Here is a 23,178-nt window from a genome sequence, read left to right on the forward strand (position 1 = left end):
TCCTTTACCACCATGCCTATGTAAGGCTTTGTACACACCTGAACTTCCCACTTCCCTTCCTATTCCCTTTTGATACCTGTAATCAGATCTAATGTTCAAGATATGGCTCTTGCCCTCAAAGAATGAACATGTAGAAAACAATATGCCAGAATGTCTAATGAAATACTGAGTTGTGGTGAGATGAGGGAGGAGTCGGGGTGGGCTGGAGCACTTGGAGAAGGCTTCACTATTCTGAAGGGTCAGGAGGATTTAGTTAGCTAATCTATTCAAGAATAATAAAAAGATAATTGGAGTTCACCAAGAAGATGTGATTTGTATTTGAAGTATCTGGAAATTGGGAGCCTCTGACAACTCTTGGGTTGGGAGGTGAATATACTATCTTAGAAAATATAGTCTGGCAGATCAAGAGATTAAAGGTGGGGACCAGCTAGGGGCCTCTTGCTTAAACGGAGGTGTGAGGTTATCCATGCATCCACTAGGGTGGCAGCCGTAGAAATATACACAATGGGTAGATTGGGAGGCCTGGAGAATGGTACACTTATAATAGCTTAATATAAAGAGAAAAAGGTGAGAAGCTACAAAGTTGCTAACTTGTACACGGCCAAGTAATCTACGGTTTGCAGTGGACCAACTGCCATAGACAGTGACAACGTATTGTAAACAGGATGAAATCTGTCACAATGTCAATGGCAACAGCCAGTAGTGGGCAGCAACACTCTAGCAGGCCAGTACAGATAATAATCCTTTGTTGTTTAGGAAATCTTTACAAAGGCTCTAAACACAGAGTAATTAGCATTGTTTTAAAACAGATCATAATGGTCTAACTTTGTGCCTGCTTAGATATCAGAAGACCAGATAACATTAATGTGATTTTTAAAAATGTGACTCTTCATCTTAGTAATAAAAAAATTTTTCCTATAAGATAAAGTTTTTGTTTTGTTTTGTTTCCTCAGTGGTCTGTTCTCTTTACTCTGGGCATAAATGGGAATGGGCAATCTGTTGTTTACTAAGACTAACAATCTCACCATATGATCCAAAATTATCCTATCACTATAGTTGATCATATATACGTATATATATGTACATATGTGTGTATGTATGGAGGAGGATAGGATGAATTTGGTCATCTGGTAAGCCCATTGCCTCCCTAGCATCTATGAGCCTTACTACCTATTGTATATGATAATATTTTCTTTTATTAAACTTACCTTCCAGGGCATTAAAAAACTATACCACCCTTGTTGAAACATTAAAGGCTGGGGTATAACAAGTTGACAATATCTGTGGTATTATTAATTCATCACATTCAAATAGGTGTTGAATTCTAACTATAGGAAGGAAGGACTAACTCAGAAAATCATATCTGAATGGGCTAAGTCAGGATTGCCCTTCACGTTCATCCATGTATCCATTAAGGGCTGAGAAGCAGGTCACTTGGGCATCATCGCGCTCCTAAGAGAAGTTCCTGCTCATGTTATTTATTCTGGTTGTTAATTTTTCTTCACAACAGTGGTGCTTCTGTATCGGTAGGTCTATATCTCTATATTTATTTACCCACCTGTATTTGCCTGCTTCTTATTAAAAAAAGCTTACTGAAGGGGCTCCTGGGTGGCTCAGTGGGTTAAGCCTCTGCCTTCGGCTCAGGTCATGATCTCAGGGTCCTGGGATCCAGCCCTGCATTGGGCTTTCTGCTCAGCGGGGAGCCTGCTTCTCCCTCTCTCTCTGCCTGCCTCCCTGCCTACTTGTGATCTCTATCTCTGTCAAATAAATAAACAAATAATCTTTAAAAAAAAAAAAAAAGCTTACTGAATGTGTCACTGATCTAGAGTCTAATGTTTGAGATGTCTATCTAGTTTTTACCTCAGGGACTATTTTTATTTATTTATTTATTTATTTTTTTGTTTTCAGGGTTTCTGCTTGGTTCTTTTTCACATGCATGCATTCTAGATTCATATCTGCCCCCTCAGCTTCATTTTGTTGTTGTTGGTGGTGATGGTGTTGTTTTCATGGATTTGCAATGTAAGGAACAGAATTAACTGAAAAATGTCCCTGGGAGCTTACTCTTGGTTGTGCAGACAGTAAGCTGGCTGGACTGTCTGTGGGGTCAGCATGGGGAATGTGGGAGGCAGTGTCTTCTCTTCTGAGAGGCTGTACACCAGGTTGGCTTCTAATGGGATCTGTGGCTTCCGTTCCTCAGCAGGAGCTGTCCAATTTCTGTGGGCTCCCTAGGTGTGTCCTTGATAAATTCCTATAAACGATGGGCACCTGAATCCACAGCGTAGTGCCCAAGAAGTTTGTGTGTACCTTTGTTGGTAGGTTGTTCTCACACTTTCCCCATCAGAAGTGACTACAAGGTGGCGATAGGAGGGGATAGGAGCAGTTACTCAGAAATCTAGACCCATACTGGTGTTTGGCAGAGCACCCAGCACCTACTGTGGAAGGATGGAAGGATGGGGGGACACTTGCCTTCTCTTGCTGGTGCTTGGCTTGTAGTTTCTGCCTTTCCCAATGAACCTATCCTTGATCTATGCTAAGTGGTGCTGTGGAGTCAGCCTGAGAGTGTGGCAACCACCGAAGGAGCCACGTGGCGTGAGAGACGTGATTCCTCACTTTATCTCTGTGATTACTTTAAACAAACTTATAAGTCCTTGAAGATTTCTTGACTGTTTGCATTTCACTGGGAATGATATACTCTCATTATTGAGGTTTCTTGTTGTCTTAGCATTAACTTTCCTCATAGGCATTTGGATTTTCTGCAGACTTATCTTGGTGAGAGAATGAATTTAATCCCTTCCTTTCTTCTCTCCCTCCATTTCTTTGCTTCCCTCCCCTCCATTGCTTTTTCTCTATTTCTCTCAAGATGCACCTTCCTTGTCTCATGATTTTTGTTACCTCAATATGCTATTATTCTTTTAAAAATGTTTTATATATTTTTTTTTAAATTTTTGAGAGAATGCTAGAGCAGGGAGGAAGGGACAGAGAGAGAGAGAATCTTAAGCAGGTTCCATGCCCAGCATGGAGCCTGACATGGGCTCCATCCCATGACCCTGACATCATGACCTGAGCTAAAACCAAGAGTCGGACACTTATGACTGAGCCACACAGGTGCCCCATGCTATGATTCTTTAAGAGCAAAAACTGGTTTCCACTCTTTGCCCACCACTTCTGATCTCTTTCCTTTGATAAAGCAAGCAAGCAAGAAGGCAGATCCCTCTAGAAGGATATCTGCAAAGAAAACTGCTTTTCTAAGTGTTAGTACTTTGATTCTGCACAGCAAGGAAAATTTTGTTTCTTTAGCAAAACTTATGATTGACTAACTCTTGACAAAAGCAACTGGTAGAATGTCTAAGCTTCATGGCTTGGTTTAGATGGAATCCATGTGCTTTAGGCAGAATCTTCCTACGTGACCTGATCAATGAGGAACACTGTGGTCATTGCATGAAGAATTTTTATCCATTAATTTTGGAGCATGCTTCCCCGAATTTTCCTTTTCTGAAATTTATTTTCTTATCTCCATTTAAAAATTTTTTTTTGCCCTAGGCTTCATTGTATATTTATTTCATTTGTTTATATAATGTCACATATCCCTGCCCTTTGCCTCTGAGCGAATGCTGCAGGAGGTGATTGCTATAGATGAGTGTCAGAAAAATAAGTCCTTTCACAAGACATACTTCCGAAAACTAATTGTTGGTGTTGAGCCAAATTCTACTTTTACACATCCTCATTCTATTTGGTTGTCATGCAAATTCTTAAATGTAATGCTTGTATCTCCTGAATTTGTTTCTTTAAATTACTTCCACTGTGATAATCTTTTCCCTTCTTGTCCTTTGGGCTTCCATTTAAAATTAATGCTGTTTTAGTATAAACTTAGTATTTCTCTTCTTGTTTCCAAGAACAGTTACTGTCTCACTAAATTTTTTTTTCTTCACTTTGCCATTTGTTCTCAACCTAATGTAAATTGTTAGTGAGGGTTCTAAGTTCCTATCATGGTTTCTTTTCCTCAGCAGGTGACTTAAAAGAAAATTCTAGAAGTTGATTCAGTTACATCAGAGTGCGCAGATATTGTTAGACCAGGCGTCAACGTTTCTGTAGTGATTGCTTGCTAAAGAGGGAGTCTGAAAGAAGGTGCTGGTGGCTTTCTCTTACATTCTGTATGGACCGCCCCCTTCTCACAGCTGTCTCAGGGAGTGTTGTGATATGATTGTGAGTGGGGAAGCTTCTTTCGCCTAACATATTGGGTAGTGGACATAGTCTCTAAGGGCTCTATTATATTGCTGTTTTCATTTCCTGTACGGTGCTTTGTTATTCTGTGTTACCCTGCTGACTAGAGGCTTGCCTATCCTTTCTATGTTTTATATAATATTGGTGAGGATTACATAAAAGTATTATATATATCATATTATATAAATAAAGTATTATAAAAAGTATTAGACATTGCTGTACTATAATGGGTTCCTGTTGCATTTTTATGAAAACAACTTTGAGTTTACATCAAACATTCCCATCATCAATATATTCCTGTTTTCCTAATATTCCTCTAATGCAATCTAGGGACACATACCCTTTTTTGGTACCTTATTTATCAGCGATATAGATGGCTGAGGAGATTTGGGATGTTTTCTAGGACACCCGGTTAAACATCATCAAATACTAATTAAAATGATGTCAAGTGGGTCAGAAAATACCAATATTGTATTTGTCTTGGGACAAAGGGAAAGGAAAATAGGTTTAGGGTCAGGTTAGGAATATTTTTTTACCCTCTAGAAGGGAAACTATTTGGGCTTGAGCTGAGGGAAGTGTGAGGGAAGTTAATCGCTGTTAATGGTGGACACCTCTTCTGCACAGTGTGGATCTTGGGCCAAGTCTTCAAGCAGCCTTAGATGCCATCTGGGAAGCAGAAACTGTCAACCATGACCCCATAGTTGTCCAAATTACGTGCAAGGTCAGATAAGTAGATTTAGGGTGATTTTAGGGGTCTGCGACCCTCTAGGTATCTTCCTACATGACTGGGATGTGATGTGACTCTTAAATGGGAGAGAGGAAAAAAATATATCATTCCACAGTGAGGTTATCATTCAGTTGTCTGAAGGAGGTGACATTTGTTATGAAGAGCTTCAACTAAATTATAATCTGATCGGGGCATCAAATAAAAAAGACTGATTATTGGATTTTCTTCCATGTTTTGGAAGAAGGTGGGAAGGGGAAAGGAAGGGATTTGACATCCGAAGTTGGGAGAATGGTGGTTAGTAAGTGATGCCACTAACTGAGTTAAATAATGGTTACAGGAAGAAAAGGCAAGGGACAGAGATGGAGAGCAGAATGCCTTGCAGATTTGCTGACTTGACAACATTGCTGAGGAAGGACATCTTTTAACTTCACTGGGGTGGGAACAAAGAGAAGACATGCACAGAGCTATTTTAATCATGCAGCTGTGGATGCAGGCAGTTCTACATCCTAGAATTTAGAAAGTCCTTTTCCTTCTTCTTCTTTTTTTAATAAGCATGATGGCCCTTGTTGAAAATGGCCCTTGTTGAAATTAAGGAGCCAGATTCCCATTAATTGGTGCCAATATTTAGTTCACCATATAGCTCATACAATATCACTTCCCTATATGATTTTTGCTATTGCTATAAATGTTTGCTTGACTGACTCAAAGTAAATTTGGGGTAGCTATATTTAGAACCGGTATTTGTTTAGGTATTCACTCTTTGAGTCTCTGCCTAGAACTCTGCTACCCATCCAATTTCTAGACTCTCCTAGAAATATCTAGACCCTTCTAGACTATTCTTGCTATATGGTTTCTGAACCTACTGGTTTATGTCACAGTTGATGCTATGCAATTAAAAATCTAGCTGCCTCTATGAAATCACTGAACTAATGGCTTCCCATATTCCATTAGAAGAAATAAGTTCCAATTCTACCAGATGACAGGAAATAATTATAATAAAGTGCAAATACTTTTGGAGCGCCATATTTGTTCTTCATCACAGTTATCAAAAGGATAATTCAGGTGTATCCTACTACCTGCATGGCACCATTCTCAGTGTTATGCATTTTTTTAAAAGATTTATTTATTTATTTATTTATTTGACAGGCAGAGATCACAAGTAGGCAGAGAGGCAGGCAGAGAGAGAGGGGGAAGCAGGCTCCCCACCAAGCAGAGAGCCGATGTGGGGCTCGATCCCAGGACCCTGAGATCATGACCTGAGCCGAAGGCAGAGGCCTTAACCCACTGAGCCACCCAGGCGCCCCAGTGCTATGCATTTTTTTCTGAGTCTACTCAGCTCTGGAATTCTGCATAAGTTATACTTCTGCATTTTGTTCCTTAATAATATTTCAACATTAAAATGAAGGCAGGGCTTTGTAGATTTGGCCACTGACCTAAGATCAAAGTGACATAGAATATAAAAAATATAGTCACTTTCTGCCCTTTCTGGAGGAAAGCTTTTGGAATACCTTTACTTAGAGTATTTTGGCATCAAAATAAGAAAAGGAAACCTAACTGTAATTACATAGTTTACATTTTTCTTAAATTCCCCTGATCTGCTTTGGAATCATCCAGATGTTCTGTGGGTTAATATTTTTGTTCCGTTTAATTACATTGAATTATTTTCTGAAATTGAATGGGGCGGCTTATTGAATTCTCCAGTGCTGCCTCCTTTTGTTGACTGCTGGCAATATTAAATTAAAATAATTATTCTTCATAATTCCCATACTTACGGAATTTAGCATTGTCTGTATCTTCCCCTGGGCTGACCTAGAGAGCATAGCTTTTTGTAATGTAGTACATTTTGCCCAAGATGACTTTTCTTAAAACAAGACAGTTGCTTTTTCTTCATGTCATTGTTTGAAAAATAGACTTAAATATATCTGCCAAAGCTTTGCCTGTGTTTTCAACTGATTTTTTTTAAAGGTGACATATATCAAGAAACATCTCCTTTCCATTGTAGGAGCTTTGTCAATCTTTAGACTTGGTCATATCTTAATCCTGGTTTGTAGTACAAACTTGGTTTTCTTTAATATTTCTTTTCCTCCAGAAAAAAAATGAACATGGCCTTTTTAAATTTCAACCGCCACCTTTGTGATCAGAAAAAGGAAATTTCATTATATTTCTAGCTTTTGCAATTTCTACTTCTCATCAATAATTTTTGTCATCACATAGAAACTCATCCTCCAACCCGCTGTCTTTTTCCATCTAAATAGTTTCCATTTGTCTCAGAACTTGGGCTCCTTCCTCTACTGCACTGGCTTCTCTTAGATATGTAGCTTACATTTTCTTCTACAACTTTCTAGGATTCACTTAGTGTTTGTTTTCTCACAGGCAGTCTCTCACATTCCTTTTTCTCTTTTATTTACCTGCTGTGGAGGTTGGACTGTTTTCCTTTCCCTCCTAGCATTTGCTAGGGTGGATAGACGACACAACCCTGGACTCCCATAGTAACATTAGGAATGTTTTCAGCATTTATGGTCTTTACTTTTCACAGTTCCATTTCTGTTGAGTGAAAGAGACAAGGTGGTCAGAAAGGTAGAGTAGTTTTGAAGACTGTCAATGGCACGATAAAACAAAGAGAGTGGAGCTTAAAGAAAATGATAGCGAACTACAGAATCCGATGCTAAAGGAAGTTTTGGTGATTATGAGTCATTGGCACATAAATCAATTTTAATACACTGTGGTACAGAGTATTCTTTTGAGAAATCTAGTGGGGCCATAAGCTGAGATGCATGACTCCTTCCAAGGATGGGCAATATCACTGAAAAATGCTTGGTTAACCTCAACTTAGCCATATTCTTAAAGAGGAGAAAGAATCAGTAGGCAGCAGAAACTACTCATGCGTAGGAAATAGAGATGAAGCAGGGAGAGGAGGCAGAGGAGGTGGAATTTGAAAAATCCATTAATCAAAAGTTTTTTTGTTTTTTGGTTTTTTTCCCTCTGAAACACAGCAGGGGAGGTAAGTTTGTGGATGGTACTTGAATTTGCAGGAAATGTTCATTTGCTCTGTAAATTGGTAGGAGAGGTTATTTGCTAAGGTTGCATTGGGATTGGAGGCTTCTATCTTGGGTCCAGTATTTGCCTGGAACAGAAGCAAAGACAAATACAAAGCTTACTAAGGAGTGGTGATGGGTCAGCACTGGTCAGCCCACTGTCCTACTTGGAGAGTCCTTGAATTCTCTACTCAGAATTCTTTGACTAGCATGGGTAGTTTTGTTTTTTTTTTTCCTTTTTCTTGGTTTGATTTAACTTTGTGATTTGTCATAGAAACAGCTTGGGACAATTGAAATTACATTGATTGGATTTGCATGTTTTTGTTACTTTTCCCTGAGCTTAGATTGGGGTCCCCTTTAACTGTGAGAACCCAATACCATCAATATAGTCAGGAGTTCAGGGTGTTTTTGACTCAAGCTGGACTTAACATTCATCCCAGTGCTATTTTGTACATGTTTTAAATCAGGAGAGCAATGAGGTCCGACTCTGCTTCGTGCTCTCTCTTGCAACATGCTCTGGCCCTTCTTACCATTCTCTATACACTATAATATGTGCTCTTTCTGCAGGACCTTTGGCTAAAGTGACTTCTTTACCTAACAAGTGCCCCCATCCCTCCTCCTGTCTCTCATATTTAAATAAATAAATGGTTTTCATCTTTCAAGACATTGGCTTCTACTTGACCTCTTCATAAAGCTGTCTAAAGCTAGAGCTATTCTCCCTTTCTCTCTCTGAATGGTAATTCTGCTCAGTTCAAATCTTTATTTTCTTAGACTGTAATTTTCTTGTGGAAATGACCACATATCCTATTTCTTTTAGATCCACTCACCTTTGTCTAGTACCAGGCATGTATTAAGTCTTAATAAATGCTCATGCATTAAATTATTTCCAATGTGTTTTGTTTTTATTTAGTAATTATAAGAGTTGATATTTAAAATATGTCACTCTCTGTATTTGTTTTTTATTGTACTGCTACAGATAATGGTTGTTACAGTGAAATATTGTTGGCATTTCAGGACCTCTTAATAAGCTTTATCAATTTAGTTATTTAAAATATTATTTTTAATTTATATTTTATTTTCCTTTCTTCATTTTCATGGTTCTGTACATGCTTGGCTGGTCCCAAGTCATGACTCTTAAGGATGTCATGGTAACCTGGCGGAGAATTCTTGGGTTAAACTGTTCTTACATTCCATCCCTGAAATGTTTTTTTCAGCTGTTATGATATGCTTCTTCACCTTTCCTCCCCCTATAGTTTAACCCTGATGATAAAATTACTTCTTTTTTCTTTTTTTTTTAAAGATTTTATTCATTTATTTGACAGACAGAGATTGTAAGTAGGCAGAGAGGCAGGCAGAGAGAGAGAGGAGGAGGCAGGCTGCCCACTGAGCAGAGAGCCCAATGTGGGGCTCGATCCCAGGACCCTGAGATCATGACCTGAGCCGAAGGCAGAGGCTTTAACCCACTGAGCCATGCAAGTGCCCCCAAATTACTTATTTTATCCCCTGGACTTTTACTGTTCCTTCTCCTGTCAGCTCTATAAAACAATGATATGTCTGGTATATTTAGCATAGGGAAATACACTGCTAATGTTATGTATAATAACTTTTCCTTTTTTACTTAACTCATTAATTATTAGTAAAACCATCTATCTTGTAATTTGGTTGTTATTGGAAAATGGTAATTTGCCCGACTCCCTCAAGCCAAGGAACTTTTTATGGGATAAAAAAGTACAAAGGAAACATTTAGGGGCACCTGGATGGCTCAGTAGGTTGAGCCTCTGCCTTTGGCTTAGGTCATGATCTCAGGGTCCTGGGATCGAGCCTCAAATTGGACTCTCTGCTCAGCAGGGAGCCTGCCTACTTGTGATCTCTATCTGTCAAATAGATAAATAAAATATTAAAAAAAAGAAGGAAACATTTAAGTTGAATCACAAATTACAAAGTAATTATCAAACATTTATTATTTATTACAAAATAAATTGTTTACAAAGCTATGCATGGGATAAAAATACATACTTGTGTTTATTTTAGGACTCAAGCATTTTAAGTCCAGTGCAGGATGGAACAAGGAAACCTCAGATTGACAGCAATAAGAGCAATAACTACTGGATTGTAAAGGAGGTCAGCCCATGTCAAATATTTACACACGGGGTTGTATTTGTGTGGCTAGTGACTTTTGTTTGTGTATTACATTTAATGTTATATTCCTTATATTTAATGCTTTTCTTCTTTTTAAAGATTTTGATTAGACTGAGTAAACTCTGTGTCCAGAATAAAAAGTGTCGGAATCAGCATCAACGATTACTGAAAAATATGGGAGCTCATTCGGTGGTGTTGGATCTTCTGAAGATACCCTATGAAAAGGTTAGTGCTTAGTTACTTCTTTTGAAAAAAAATTTTTTTTTGATATGATCTCAAATACATAGTAAAGGTACAAGAATTTTTTCCCTGAACGATTTCTAAGTAAGTCACCAAGCTGATCAGCCCTGAGCCCTTTATTGTGTGGTTCGTACAGAAAGGACGCTCTTCTTTCTGCACAACCACATGTCAAGCTTCCAGATCAGGAAAGAGCATGACACTTGACGGTCATTTAATCCTCAGGCGCTGGTCACATTTCTCTCATCATCTCAACTGTGTCCTTTTTGACAAAATGGTTCACTTCAGAAACAGCTGCTGTTTCATTGTCATGTCTCTTCATCTCCTCTTGCTGGAACTCTTAGGAAATTGACACTTTGGAAGACTGTTGCTTCATTTGAGCCAGTGAATGTTGCCTTGTGATTAGACTCAGTTATGCATCTTTGGCGGGAACGTAACTGAAGTGAGGATCAGTTCTTCCCATCGGGAGGCACCCGATTTTGATTTCGGTCCCATTCCTGATGGTGTTTATTTTGATCACTTGATTAAGGTGGTGTCTGCCAGGATTCTCCACGGTGAAGGACTCATTTTCCCTTGGTAATTAATGAGTATTTTGTGGAGGGCTTCTTTGAAACTGAGTAAATATCCCCTTCGTCATCAAACTTTCAATCTATTTATTCACTTATTTATTTTAATCTGTGTAAATTATGGGTGCTCATTTTATTCCCTAGGTTATGCTAGGTGTCTCTGATTAGCTTTTTGATTCTCAGATGCTCCCCAGTCTGCCCCATGGCTCCCCTTTGAGCTAGCTTCTCTGTCCTCTAACATGTGCATCATTCTTGAGTAGTTCCTTGTTTTTCACACATGAAGATGTTCCAGGATCACCTTGAATTTCTTTCTTTCTTTTTCTTTCTTTCTTTCTTTCTTTCTTTCTTTCTTTCTTTTTTGGTTCCAACTCTGGAATCAGCCATTTCTTTAAGTGGTTCCAGTTCTGTTTTGGGGGAGAATGACGTGTAAAAGCAAAGTTCTGAGAGCTAAGTGTATGTATTGCTTTTGGGGTTTTATCCTTCTAGGCCCACTAAATAGACAAAGCCGGGGACCATATGTGTGTGTTGAAATAGTTACTCATTTGTTAATACTGTAAATAGTTAATCTTCCTAATCTTCCATCACTGCAGTGGGCCCTTCTCCATAGGGACACACTCTGCTCCTCACTCAGGCTCTGACAGCCCCAGGGTGGGTGCCCTCCTTATCTCCCAGGTGCTACCTGCCCTGCCAGGCCTCTCCTGGTACAGATGTTCTCCCCACCTGGACTTACACTCCTCCAGTGGGGTTGTTCCCCAATTCAGCTTACTTTTTAACACGTAAACTCAGTTCTACCCTTCCTTAGGTGGCATAATTCATTCTATGGCACAGAATGCAATAAAAGAATTATTGAAAGACAACAAAAGGTATTAAATCCTCAGTATTTATTATCCACATTATTTCACCTTTGATATTGTAACATGGGCATTGTACACGTGATCGAGTCCCTTCTTCTAATAATAAAACTTGGTGCTCAGTATTTTACTACTACATTATGTTTATAGATTTGCTCAGTTTTAATAACTGGGTGGTGCAGAAACAAACAAACAAAAGAATAAAAGGAGAGGGCACCTGTGTGGCTCAGTGGGTTAAGCCTCTGCCTTCGGCTCCGGTCATGATCTTGGGGTCTTGGGATCGAGTCCCGAATTGGGCTTTCTGCTCAGTGGGGAGCCTGCTTCCTCCTCACTCTCTGCCTGCCTCTCTGCCTACTTGTGATCTCTCTCTGTCAAATAAGTAAATAAAATCTTAAAAAAAATAGTAAGAGGAGAGTTTCAAAGAAATGTCAAATACAATGACACTGGTCCTATGTTCTTCTGTGTTGGCCAGTTTTTCAGTGGGAATTGGGTATTCCTGTGGCTGAAGTCTCTTTGATGTCTTTGAACCATCCCTGCATTACACAAATAAAGGAAAGTGTTAGTAGATTTTGAATTAAAATTTCCTATTTTTAGGTCAGAAAAGAAATTTTTGGTCTCATTTACTCATCTGGTTAAGTCATCCCTATTTTATATATGAGGAAATGGGTCTATTAATGATCTTGGGCTGTTTGTTTAGTTATAGATGACATAAACTATAGACTCTTAGAAAAAAACAGAAAACATTAAGTTATTTATTAAAACTACTACTCAAAACGTGAGTCCATTTTGTATCTCTGACACTGACTACATGACAAATTGGATAATCAACTACCCAGAAAAAATTTAGATGGTTTCAGTAATACTGTTGAAAGACTACTATTAAGGAGAGAAGTTTGCATTCTTTTTGAATTTTGAAACTTGGAATTTCTTGTTGAGATTCCTATAAGTGAATGATAGTGTTACGGGATTTTGGAAAATGACAGTGAATAAGGAAAGCAACTTAGGAGTACATGTGTTCAGAAAGAGGGGGGCCCCAAAAGTTCGAGGGATAGAGGAGATCAGAAAGCAAAGAGGAAAGGTAAAACCAAGAGGTGGAAATAGATGAGATAAATAGCAAAAGGATGGGTATTAAGGAGGGCACGTGTTGTGAGGAGCACCGGGTGTTATACACAACTAATGAATTGTTGAACACTGCATCAAAAACTAATGATGTACTATATGTTGGCTAATTGAACATAATAAAAAATAAAAATAGCAAAGGGTGAAGGTGGGAGGAGGGGAGGCTTGAGATGAGGTCAGAAATACATATATATATATATATACACACACACATACATATGTGTATATATATATAGAGAGAGAGAGGGAGAGAAATTTACAGAGGGGCGGGAATAGAGGAAAAGTGAGCGGAGAGAAGAAAGAGACTAGGGACAAGGCAAGAGGATGAGGGATGATGGACTCTGGGAAAAGCAGCAGGAAGGGAAGAGTTTGAGAAGGAGGAAGATCTAGAAGGTAGGGAAAGAGGAGAAAACAAGAAACAGGAAGATTCAGATGCATAGAAATACTGGGAAAGAGAGCAAGTCCCAGAGACGGGAGGGATGAGAGGGACAGGGGTGAAGCAGAAAAGGGAGGGAACAGAGAGACTGAGGGGACAGAGAGAGAGAGAGAGAAAGGCAGGACAGGTGAGCTATGGGCACCAAGACTGGACACAGAGGTGGGGAGGAAGATGCAGCCGTGGGCAGATGGGAGAATGTAGTGGGCAAGCAGAGAGGCTGGGAAGAAAGAGAGAGACTGAAACGAAGAGGGGTTGAGAGAGTGGAGCAGAACAGGTAATTGAAGGAAAAATAAAGAGAAAGTGAGAAACATCTAGAAGACGGTGGGGGGTTGATGGTAAGAGCGGGGATTATGGGGGCACGGGGGAGGTGTAGAAACAGAAAGGGCACCTAGGAGGAGCATAACCCAGTAGCAGAGAGGAAAAGAGTCCATGAGGGAAAGAAAATTCTTTTTCATAATACTTGGTATTATGGTTTATTTGTTTCATCACTACTCTTTCACTTATAGAATGATGAAAAGATGAACGAAGTGATGAATCTGGCCCACACTTTCCTGCAGAATTTCTGCCGGGGAAATCCACAGAACCAAGTTCTCCTTCATAAACATCTGAATTTGTTTTTAACTCCCGGTGTAAGTACTTTAGTGGCTTCTAATATTGATAGTAAAGTGTCCATCTAATTCATTTTAGCAGCATTGATGAATGGTATTTTATTAGTCTTCACCAGCTTATTTTTTCCTTATAGGGGTTTTCTCCCTAAAAGTGAATCTGTTTTGGTTTTTTTTTTTTCATTAAGGAAACATTCATAGAAACTGGAAATACTACATGAATTTTACCTGCAAGTGGCCATTTCCTTTATATGTATATAGTTTAGCATTAGGGAAAAATGTGGTAGAACCAATAACAATGGCAGTGCCATGAGTGAGAGAAATACCGAAAACTCTGTAAAATGTGTCAGGGGATACTAGGGAAGAGCTAACTTTGAGTAACAGATAATTAATCTCAAGAATCCCGTCGCCAACACGTTGACCTTTATGATAATCAACTCTTTTTTCCAACTAAATTCCTTTGTGAGCTCAGTTTGCTTTTAATGGTGAATGAGCTCATTGCATTTCGTAGAAGGCTTGCCCAGGAAACTCACTATGGCTTTGCATAAAATATAAAACTGATCACAAGCAGGGAAATTAGTGTAAGTACTGTAAAACGGAAAATTGATCTTGTCAGAATTACAAGGGCATATTCCTCTCTGGTTAGCTCCTGGAAGCAGAAACCATGCGGCACATCTTCATGAACAATTACCATCTCTGCAACGAGATCAGCGAGAGAGTTGTGCAACACTTTGTGCATTGCATCGAGACACACGGCCGCCACGTGGAGTACCTGAGGTTTCTGCAAACGATTGTAAAAGCAGATGGTAAATATGTGAAGAAATGTCAGGATATGGTAATGACAGAGGTATGTGCTCGGTTTGCGTCTTAACAGCTTCACCTAAGTCATGTGTGCAAGTGTGTGTTTTTTGTAAATGTGTAGTGTGAAAAGCCCCCACAACATAGATGGGGAAAATAATTTCATCCTGATGTCTTATGCAACAAGTGTATTTTGTTTAAATCTAGTGAAGTAACATACCATTAAGTTGATTGCATAATTTTCCGAGTTTATTTTTCCTTAAAGAATCCTTAATCCTTAAAGAATTTGTGCATTTTAGTATATGTGCTGCTGAAGCGAGCACAAGAATTTGTGCATTTTAAAGAGCAAAATTCTGAGAAATGTTGTAGTTGAGAATGAAAGTGACACATTTTTATATTTTTAAAATTTTCAAGCTGTAACAAAGATGGTTGTAACTTTGTTTTCCCACTGCCTTTTTTTGATCTATTCCTGAAAGAAAGAATTGGTGTTCTCTGTTACTATTTATAGAAGGATTTGAAGGGAATTGAGTTAATTAATAGAAATTAGCCATCAGTGATTTATTATATGTGGAAACGTAAGTTGAAAATTTAAGAAACACAGATGGTTGAAGCCCCTCATTTATTTTGCTCTCTTCATTGTGATGTTTGACGTTGAGTGAGATTTATGCAATGAGTAAGTTACTCACTAGGAACCAAGTGGTACTTTGGAGAAATTGAGCCCATTTGGGTAAATCATTGCTCTGTGACCTAATAGTTCTCTAAAGGCCTGATTGGATTAAGGCAGCTTTCAACCGTGAGTATCAAACAGTTATGTAATAGATTATATTGATATGAGGGGATTTTCATAATTTTGTACTTTCAATTTATAGTGGGGAGAGGGGCTTCTATATTGATGTAATGTGAGTCCCTCCTGCCCCATAGAAATCTTAAAATTAATTCAGCTTAAAGCCTTGAATTTTTAAGGCAAATTATTGTTATTAAGCATTTTAAACTTGTAAAATTTACCTTTTCCCTATCTATATTTACACTCGTAATTGTTCTTCATTGTCTGGAAATGTGGGAGCTAATTTGATTTTGCATTATGATCAACCAAGGAAAGGATTAAAATGGGAAAGTAGCAAATAAAAATTAGCAAAAATTTATGACACCTCTTAGGGGAAGTGTTTTTATGTGGAAAGAAGTATTTGTAATATTATATTGTGTTGACATATAATACATATTTTGACACATATGCATTCTCTTTCCACAAAACATTCAAAGCAAGCCAGATGTCTTATCGATTTAAATCTGTTATCAATTAAAATAGAGAAGAAACATATCCCCCAAATATCTCCTATTGGGGTTAGAAAATTGGTACTGAAAATAGACAGTAAGATATTATGGAGTTTGAGCAATAAAATTACCACCTGCTGGAACTCTCCAATAAAACTGTATAAACAAAACAGGAAGGAAAATGTATATCCTAAAACCCCCTGCTTACTCATTTCTTTGTTTCTTTCTCTCTCTCTTTAAGTCTTCTCTTTCTCCATTTCTCTCATCTTCAATTTTACCTCCATTCTCTGCTGGTGCCCATGACACACGGAATTTCCAGATTCTTGTGAAGTTGCAAGTTGGCTCAAAGTACATGCTTTTATATTCTGTCACTGTTGAAGGGAGTGGGGGTATTGTACTCTGCTTTAGTAAAATGAGACTTAAGGAGATTCCTCATGTCTTGGCAGTGGCATCTTCCATTTTGAAGTAGAGGGAAGCAACTTTCTTGAAATATTTTGCAGCTTTAATTTCAGGGGATAACTCACTGGGGAATGATTAACTATCATCCATGCCATTGAATTCCTGTCCCCATCCACCTGTCCCCTATCTCCCTGGCTGTTTTTGATAGTATTCATAAATAATCACTTGGCACCTGACTAGAATCTTTTACCATCCTGCCTTGGTGTAGTTCTGCTTTTGCAATATTATCTGTGTGTTTTTTTAATAAAGAGATGCATGTGTTTCCAGATAGACCAAATCTTTGGCAATAGTTTCAAGGACGAACATTTGGACTGCTATGTAGACTCTCTTATTATCATTTCAGTTGATAAATGGGGGTGAAGATGTGCTGATATTTTACAATGATAGAGCATCATTTCCCATCCTTCTCCATATGATGTGTTCAGAGAGAGACCGAAGGGATGAGAGTGGCCCCTTAGCCTACCACATCACCCTGGTGGAGCTGCTGGCAGCATGCACAGAGGGGAAGAACGTCTACACTGAAATCAAGTGCAATTCCCTTCTGCCCTTGGACGACATAGTGAGGGTGGTGACCCATGATGACTGCATCCCCGAGGTAAGCCTGGCAAAAGCTGAGCAGCCATGAAATTGTTATTAATACAGAGTGGAGAAGTGCCAGATGTCCCCATACTGTTTACAATGAGATAATATATTTAGTCAAGAAATTGTGCTTCACTATATAATTAGGAAGAGTTAAAAGAGCGTATAAAGTTCCCTTTCTTAGTTGTACAAGAATCTCTGAAAGACGATAAACTTTTTCAGAGTAGAGCCACTGTGGGTTTACTGGAAGCTACTCTAGGAGTCTCTTAAATTCTAAGTATGGTGATGTGATAAACGGAGATTGGACTTGTTACCTCTGGTATGTTCTCGAGCATCTAATAGATGCTTCATAAATAGGTCACGATCACTGATAGGCCGGGCTGGGATGGTGCAGCAGTATCATCTATTAGACTCTGTAGGTTTACCTTGCTTGATGGACTAAGTGCATTCTTGGAAATATGGACACACATTTTGCTTTATTCACACATTATTTTTTATGCTCTGTCCTTGTTTGCCTCTGATAATAGGGAAAAAACTCATTAAAAATTGGTTGTCTGCCAACAGGATTAATGCGGTTTCCAGGAATGTACATTGCAATAATCTCTTCCTTTTCTACTATTGTGGTGTATTGTTGCAAAGTTCATAAATGTGTGATGCATCAAATATGATAGAAATCCAAACATTTTAATTCGTAGTAACTTAAAAAGGTGTCTGATTAAGTTAACTTCCGTAACTTCCCAGTAGTCCTATGTAGTGATGGACTTAAAAGTATATTTTTGTGAAATTTTGTGGAATTATGGGGCCCCTGAGTGGCTCCGTGGGTTAAAGCCTCTGCCTTTGGCTCAGGTCATGATCCCAGGATCCTGGGATCGAGCCCCGCATTGGGCTCTCTGCTCAGCGGGGAGCCTGCTTCCCTTCCTCTCTCTCTGCCTGCCTCTCTGTCTACTTGTAATCTCTGTCTGTCAAATAAATAAATAAAATCTTTAAAAAAAAAGTTTGTGGAATTACTGACAGTTCATACCAAGGGTACCTCATGCTTTGATTGCTTTGAAATGAGATGGCCAAGAAAGGAATACTGTTGTGATTAAATTCATGGGTTCTGTCTCTGTTTGAGGTCCTGATTCTGACCGTGCTTCTTCCCACATTCTGGTCTTTCTGACCTCACCACTCTGACCCCTTACGTTCACTTACTTTATTCCTTTTCACCCTTCTTATCTTGATTCAAGCATTTCTTCTGTAAAGAACACTTCCCTGGCCTCCCACAGCAGAATTATAAGAGTCTACAATTTGAAATTTGGCATTTGAATTTTGTTAATAAAGGTCTGCATCCTTCACGTGCTTTCCCAAGATTATAAGTGTGAGGAGAGTAGCAACTGGGCTGTTCTGTTTACCATTGTATTACCTGAACCCGAGTCTATACTTAATAAATATGTTTTGAAGGAAGGAACAAATGAATTAAAGAATGAGTCAGAATCCTGGATCCATTACTTCTAGATTTGTGACTGATTCCAGCAGGTTACTTAGCCTTTGTGATCTTCAATTTGCACAGTTTTAAAGTGAAATGATTATAGTATGTAACTGAGAGGATTGCTGGAGGACGGAACTGAGAAAGATATTACATACAAAATGCTGAAGGTGTTTGGCATGTAGCAAACAATGAATAAATATAAGCTGCTGTCAAGGGGATTATGATAATGCACTGAGTGGTTCTGATGTGTCCCTACCCTACAATCAGTTCTTGACACAGGCACCCTGTCTGCTTTTTGGCCTTATGAAAGCCGGCCCTGTATTCCTTATATTCTAACTTGGATTCTGCGAATCCTTGAAATTATTTACATGATTTTGTATGTATATGTACTTGGGGTGGTTTATAGCACCCATCCCATTATTTACTTATTTATTCATTTATTTATTCATTTAGAGAGAGAGAGCGAGTGAGAGAGTGAGAGCATCTGGGAGAGAGAGAGCTGGGGAGGCAGAGAGAAAGAGAGAATCCCAAGTGGATTCCACACTGAGCATGGAGCATGAGTTGGGGCTTGATCTCATGACCCTGAGATCATGATCTGAGTTGAAATCAAGAGTCAAATGCTTAACTGACTGAGCCACCCAGATGCCCCTCATCACATTTTCATTAAAAAAAAAATAAAAGGGAAAGAGAAGAAACACAAAAACTACTCCCCTACATACTTTAGAAATACTCTATGTTGGTGAGACTCATCTCAGTCCTTTATGAGGCATTTTGTTAAATATGAGAACGAATGTTGCTACATCTCAATATAATTTTTTTTCTAAACTACAAGCCTGTTTCTTCTCAGAAATAGTAACAAATATTTCTGAATGGCAATAAAGTACTATTTAATCAACACATTTAAACGTTATATTAGAACTCTCTTGACTGCAAATGACAGAAAGCTAACTTAAACTGTTTAAATAAAAAAAGGACTTTTGTTGGCTCCCGTATTCGGGAATTTGAAGGATAGTTGTTCTGATGGCTCAAGAGGTTCAAACAGTGTCAGTTTCCATCTCTTGTGCTGTTTTCCTTTGTGGTTTTGCCTCATTCTTTTCTTCTGAGCATAATTGTCCTCCATGTCCTTGCGGAAGATGGCCTCTTGGAGTTTGGGTTTAACTTGTTCCATTTTTGTAATGAGCGAGCGAGAGAAAGAATGACAGAGAGAGACAGAGAGACAGAGAAAGAATGATAGAGAAACTGAGAATGACAGAGACAAGAGAGAGAATGACAGAATGTCAGAGACAGAGAGAAGGGGAGGGAGAGAAAGAGAAAGGAAGACAGGGAAAGTGAGCGCATTTGACTCTCAGTGTCTCAACTAGGATAGACTTGGTTTAAATCTGGTGTACTTGTGCATTCCAGTCACTGGGGGCAGGGGACTAGGCTACTGGGTCAGGGCCTGGAGGGTTTTAGTTAAGAGAAGAGATATGGGAATGCTTTCTTACGTAGACATAAAACATGCTATAATCCACGATAGTAACTAACCCAGATTTTATTTAACTTTTCACATTTGATATTTGAAAATGAACAATGAAGAAAACTCACTTTCTTTTGTATTTGAAACTTGCACAGGTTAAAATTGCTTATGTGAATTTTGTTAATCACTGTTATGTGGACACTGAAGTGGAAATGAAAGAAATCTACACAAGTAACCACATTTGGAAATTATTCGAGAACTTCTTGGTGGACATGGCAAGGGTGAGTTACACTTTCACCATTAAACACGGCTTCATGGTTAGTTATGTTTTCGATACATATTTTGACTAAACAGGATCAAGGATCTGGATGAAAATTTGGAATTAAACCCTCCAACTTTGGATGTAATCCATGACTTTCAAAAAGTTGTGCATGCATTTCGCAAGATTGTGAATGAGATTTAATGAGTTCATATACACAAAATACCCAGTGTAGTGTGTATAGAAACGAGGTATCCATTTCTACTTTTACCACTGGCTCTATCGGTTAGTTACTAGGTGGAATTTCAGTGGCCTTTTTACATGGATTGGGGAAGACATTGGCAGAGATCAATTTGTATTCAGCCTCTTATCATGGATGCAATTGCAAACCATAGATAGAAGAGATCTCCGGAGGCCTTGACCATGGCTTTCAGACAGATGGGTACTTGACCAGACTACCCAAGGCTTAGCATTGCTCAGTGCTGCCTATTCAAAATTTTCTTTGGGAGAGAGCTCCAGAAATTGAATCATCTGGTTTGACTTGTCAGTCAATATAGGTCCTGCTTTTTACTGAATCCATTTCCTCCCGTTTGGCCTTTTGGGGGAATTGGAGAGGACATGTGGAGCTGGTTGGCATTTTCTAGATATTGTCTAGCATGTGTTTTTGAGTAAAATTGAGTAAATGAATGAATGAATGAAGAAAGAAAGGAAGGACTCTTCTTTATAGGTAGCAGTTAATTTTAGTTGGTATATCTTTGCCTCCCCTCAACATTTTTTGGTGTGTTGAATTGTCATAACATATAGGATCTATTATTTTAGCTTTTTTGATCTTTAGTTTTCCCTTTGAAATGATGGGATATAATGTTCAAATAAGAGTTTCACTAATGGGGGGTGCCTGGGTGGCTCAGTGGGTTAAGCCTCTACCTTCGGCTCAGGTCGTGATCTTAGGGTCCTGGCATTGAGCCCCGCATCAGGCTCTCTGCTCAGCAGGGAGCCTGCTTCCTCCCCTCCCCACCCCGCCTCTCTGCCTGCTCTTCTGCCTACTTGTGATCTATCTCTCTCTGTGTCAAATAAATAAATAAAATCTTCGAAAAAAAAAAGTTTCACTAATGGAAGATAGTGTATAGATAATCCTTAGACCTGTGATGACTTATGGGGGCTGTCCCAGTTTTTTTGACTCTCTACATTCCCAAGTACTGGTAGCTTTACACCTGCCTTATTTAGATGTATTTGGAGGAAAGAGGGGTTAGTGAGGTCCATATTTCCACTGTCGTAGAAGAATGGATGCTGACCGCCTCCCTACAACGCTTTTTGGAAGGAAGGAAGACAGGAGGGATATAAGAAAACACTGACTCAGACTCAGACATAAGGGCCTTGTGGGTGAAATGTGCCTATTTTACCTTGCATGTGGTGTCGTCTAAGCCAACGCCACCATGTTCACGCATGCGTGGAGTAAGGCAGTCCTTACTTTATTTCTATAGAATGAAAAGCCACTCGTTGCCTTTGGCAGGCAAACCAGCACCTGTGGAGAAATCATCTTGTTTTACATACGATTTTCATACCCCTCATATTGACCCCCACGTCCTTGTGAAAGCCCTTGCTTCTGCTGGGCTACAAGGATCGCTAGAGACCTTGAAGTAAAGGATGGGTTATATGCTGGTGACTGAGCTTTAAAATTGCACGTGCGGGAAGATATTAAAGAGATTATAGACTGATTTGCAGAGCTGCACAGTGCCACGGACTAAAGATAAGTTTGACAGGACCAAGGTCACATTCTAGGCAGCATGAGCTGCAAAGCTACAAGGAGTTTTATCTTTTAAACCAAAGAAAGCTGGTGGTAACAGCCGTTGGTTATGCCACTCTGGAAACACCCTTGGCTGCTGATGTATTTCTAAAGCTACAATGTATGTATTCTTTTTTGTAAAGAAAGTATGCGTGCTAGGAAGGGTTTTTATTTTAACCATTTTGATTAAGGAGACATTTAATGTTATTTATTGTATAAAGGCTTGAAGGGAATTTTGAGATCTTTTTAGTCTATTCACTCATTATGTCTAACCACAACCTCTTAGCTATACCGTAAAAAGCATTTTTTTCTTTTCTTCTGGTTTCGCTCTTATTTATATTTTAAAACAGCAGCTCTCTTATCCCTTCACCTAGAATGACAAAGAATCACCCTTCCTATTTCAGGGAACGGGTGGGAAACCTGGCTTTTCCGTAACTGGGCTTTGTCTTTCTGCCCTTGAAGAGAGATTAAGGAGCCGCCACATACTCAAATTCAAATACAAAACATTGTTTAAATAAAGTAGAAGTGGCTTCCTAGGCAACTTTTCAGTTGTGTAGATCAGTAATTCTCAAACTTCAGCGAACATCAGAATTGTCTGGAGTGTTTCTTAAAACAGATTGCTGAGCCCTACACCAGAGTATCTGATGCAGTAGGTGTGAGTCTGCCTTTTTAACACGTTCCCAGGTGATGCTGAAACTGCCGGTCCAGGGGCCACACTTTGGGAACCACTGCAGGAGAATATAGTCGTTTCAGAGTAGGTACTTCAGAGGCATTAGCCAGACCAGAGTTCAAGTCCAGATTCTGCCTCTTCCTAGTTCAGTTACCTTGAGCAAATGACTTACCCCTCTGACTCAGTTTCCTTATTTGTAAAATGGATCCAATAACACATTCCTCATAGAGTTATGAGGAGGTTTCAATGAGATAATACATATGAAGTTCTTAGCACATGTGTTGCCCTTACTCAGAGAGCTGGTAACAACTTCTATTTTATCCGTATCATGGGTAACGTCACTGCTATTTTATTACAAGGGTATATGTAGGCTTTAAAGCAATTTCAACAAGGTTCCTCAGTACCTATACCAATAACAATGTTGAGGATACCCAAAAGGAGGACCAGGCAGTACAGGCAAGAGCCAGAAACCATGTCTTTGAAATTGGACATGCGCGG

General features: G+C 39.0%; 1 protein-coding gene across 1 annotated transcript in view; it reads left to right on the forward strand.

The window, feature by feature from the left end:
- ITPR2 (inositol 1,4,5-trisphosphate receptor type 2) overlaps positions 1-23,178 on the forward strand; it is a 485,801-nt gene that overhangs the window by 204,138 nt on the left and 258,485 nt on the right. Inside the window, exons 27-32 of the mRNA XM_080811707.1 lie at positions 10,015-10,104; positions 10,222-10,347; positions 13,838-13,960; positions 14,583-14,783; positions 16,809-17,060; positions 20,124-20,249. Of these exons, the coding sequence (XP_080667833.1) occupies positions 10,015-10,104; positions 10,222-10,347; positions 13,838-13,960; positions 14,583-14,783; positions 16,809-17,060; positions 20,124-20,249 (918 nt within the window). The remainder of the gene's footprint in view (positions 1-10,014; positions 10,105-10,221; positions 10,348-13,837; positions 13,961-14,582; positions 14,784-16,808; positions 17,061-20,123; positions 20,250-23,178) is intronic.

Source organism: Martes martes, assembly GCF_963455335.1.
Source record: "Martes martes genome assembly, chromosome: 8".
Taxonomy (NCBI): Eukaryota; Metazoa; Chordata; class Mammalia; order Carnivora; family Mustelidae; genus Martes; species Martes martes.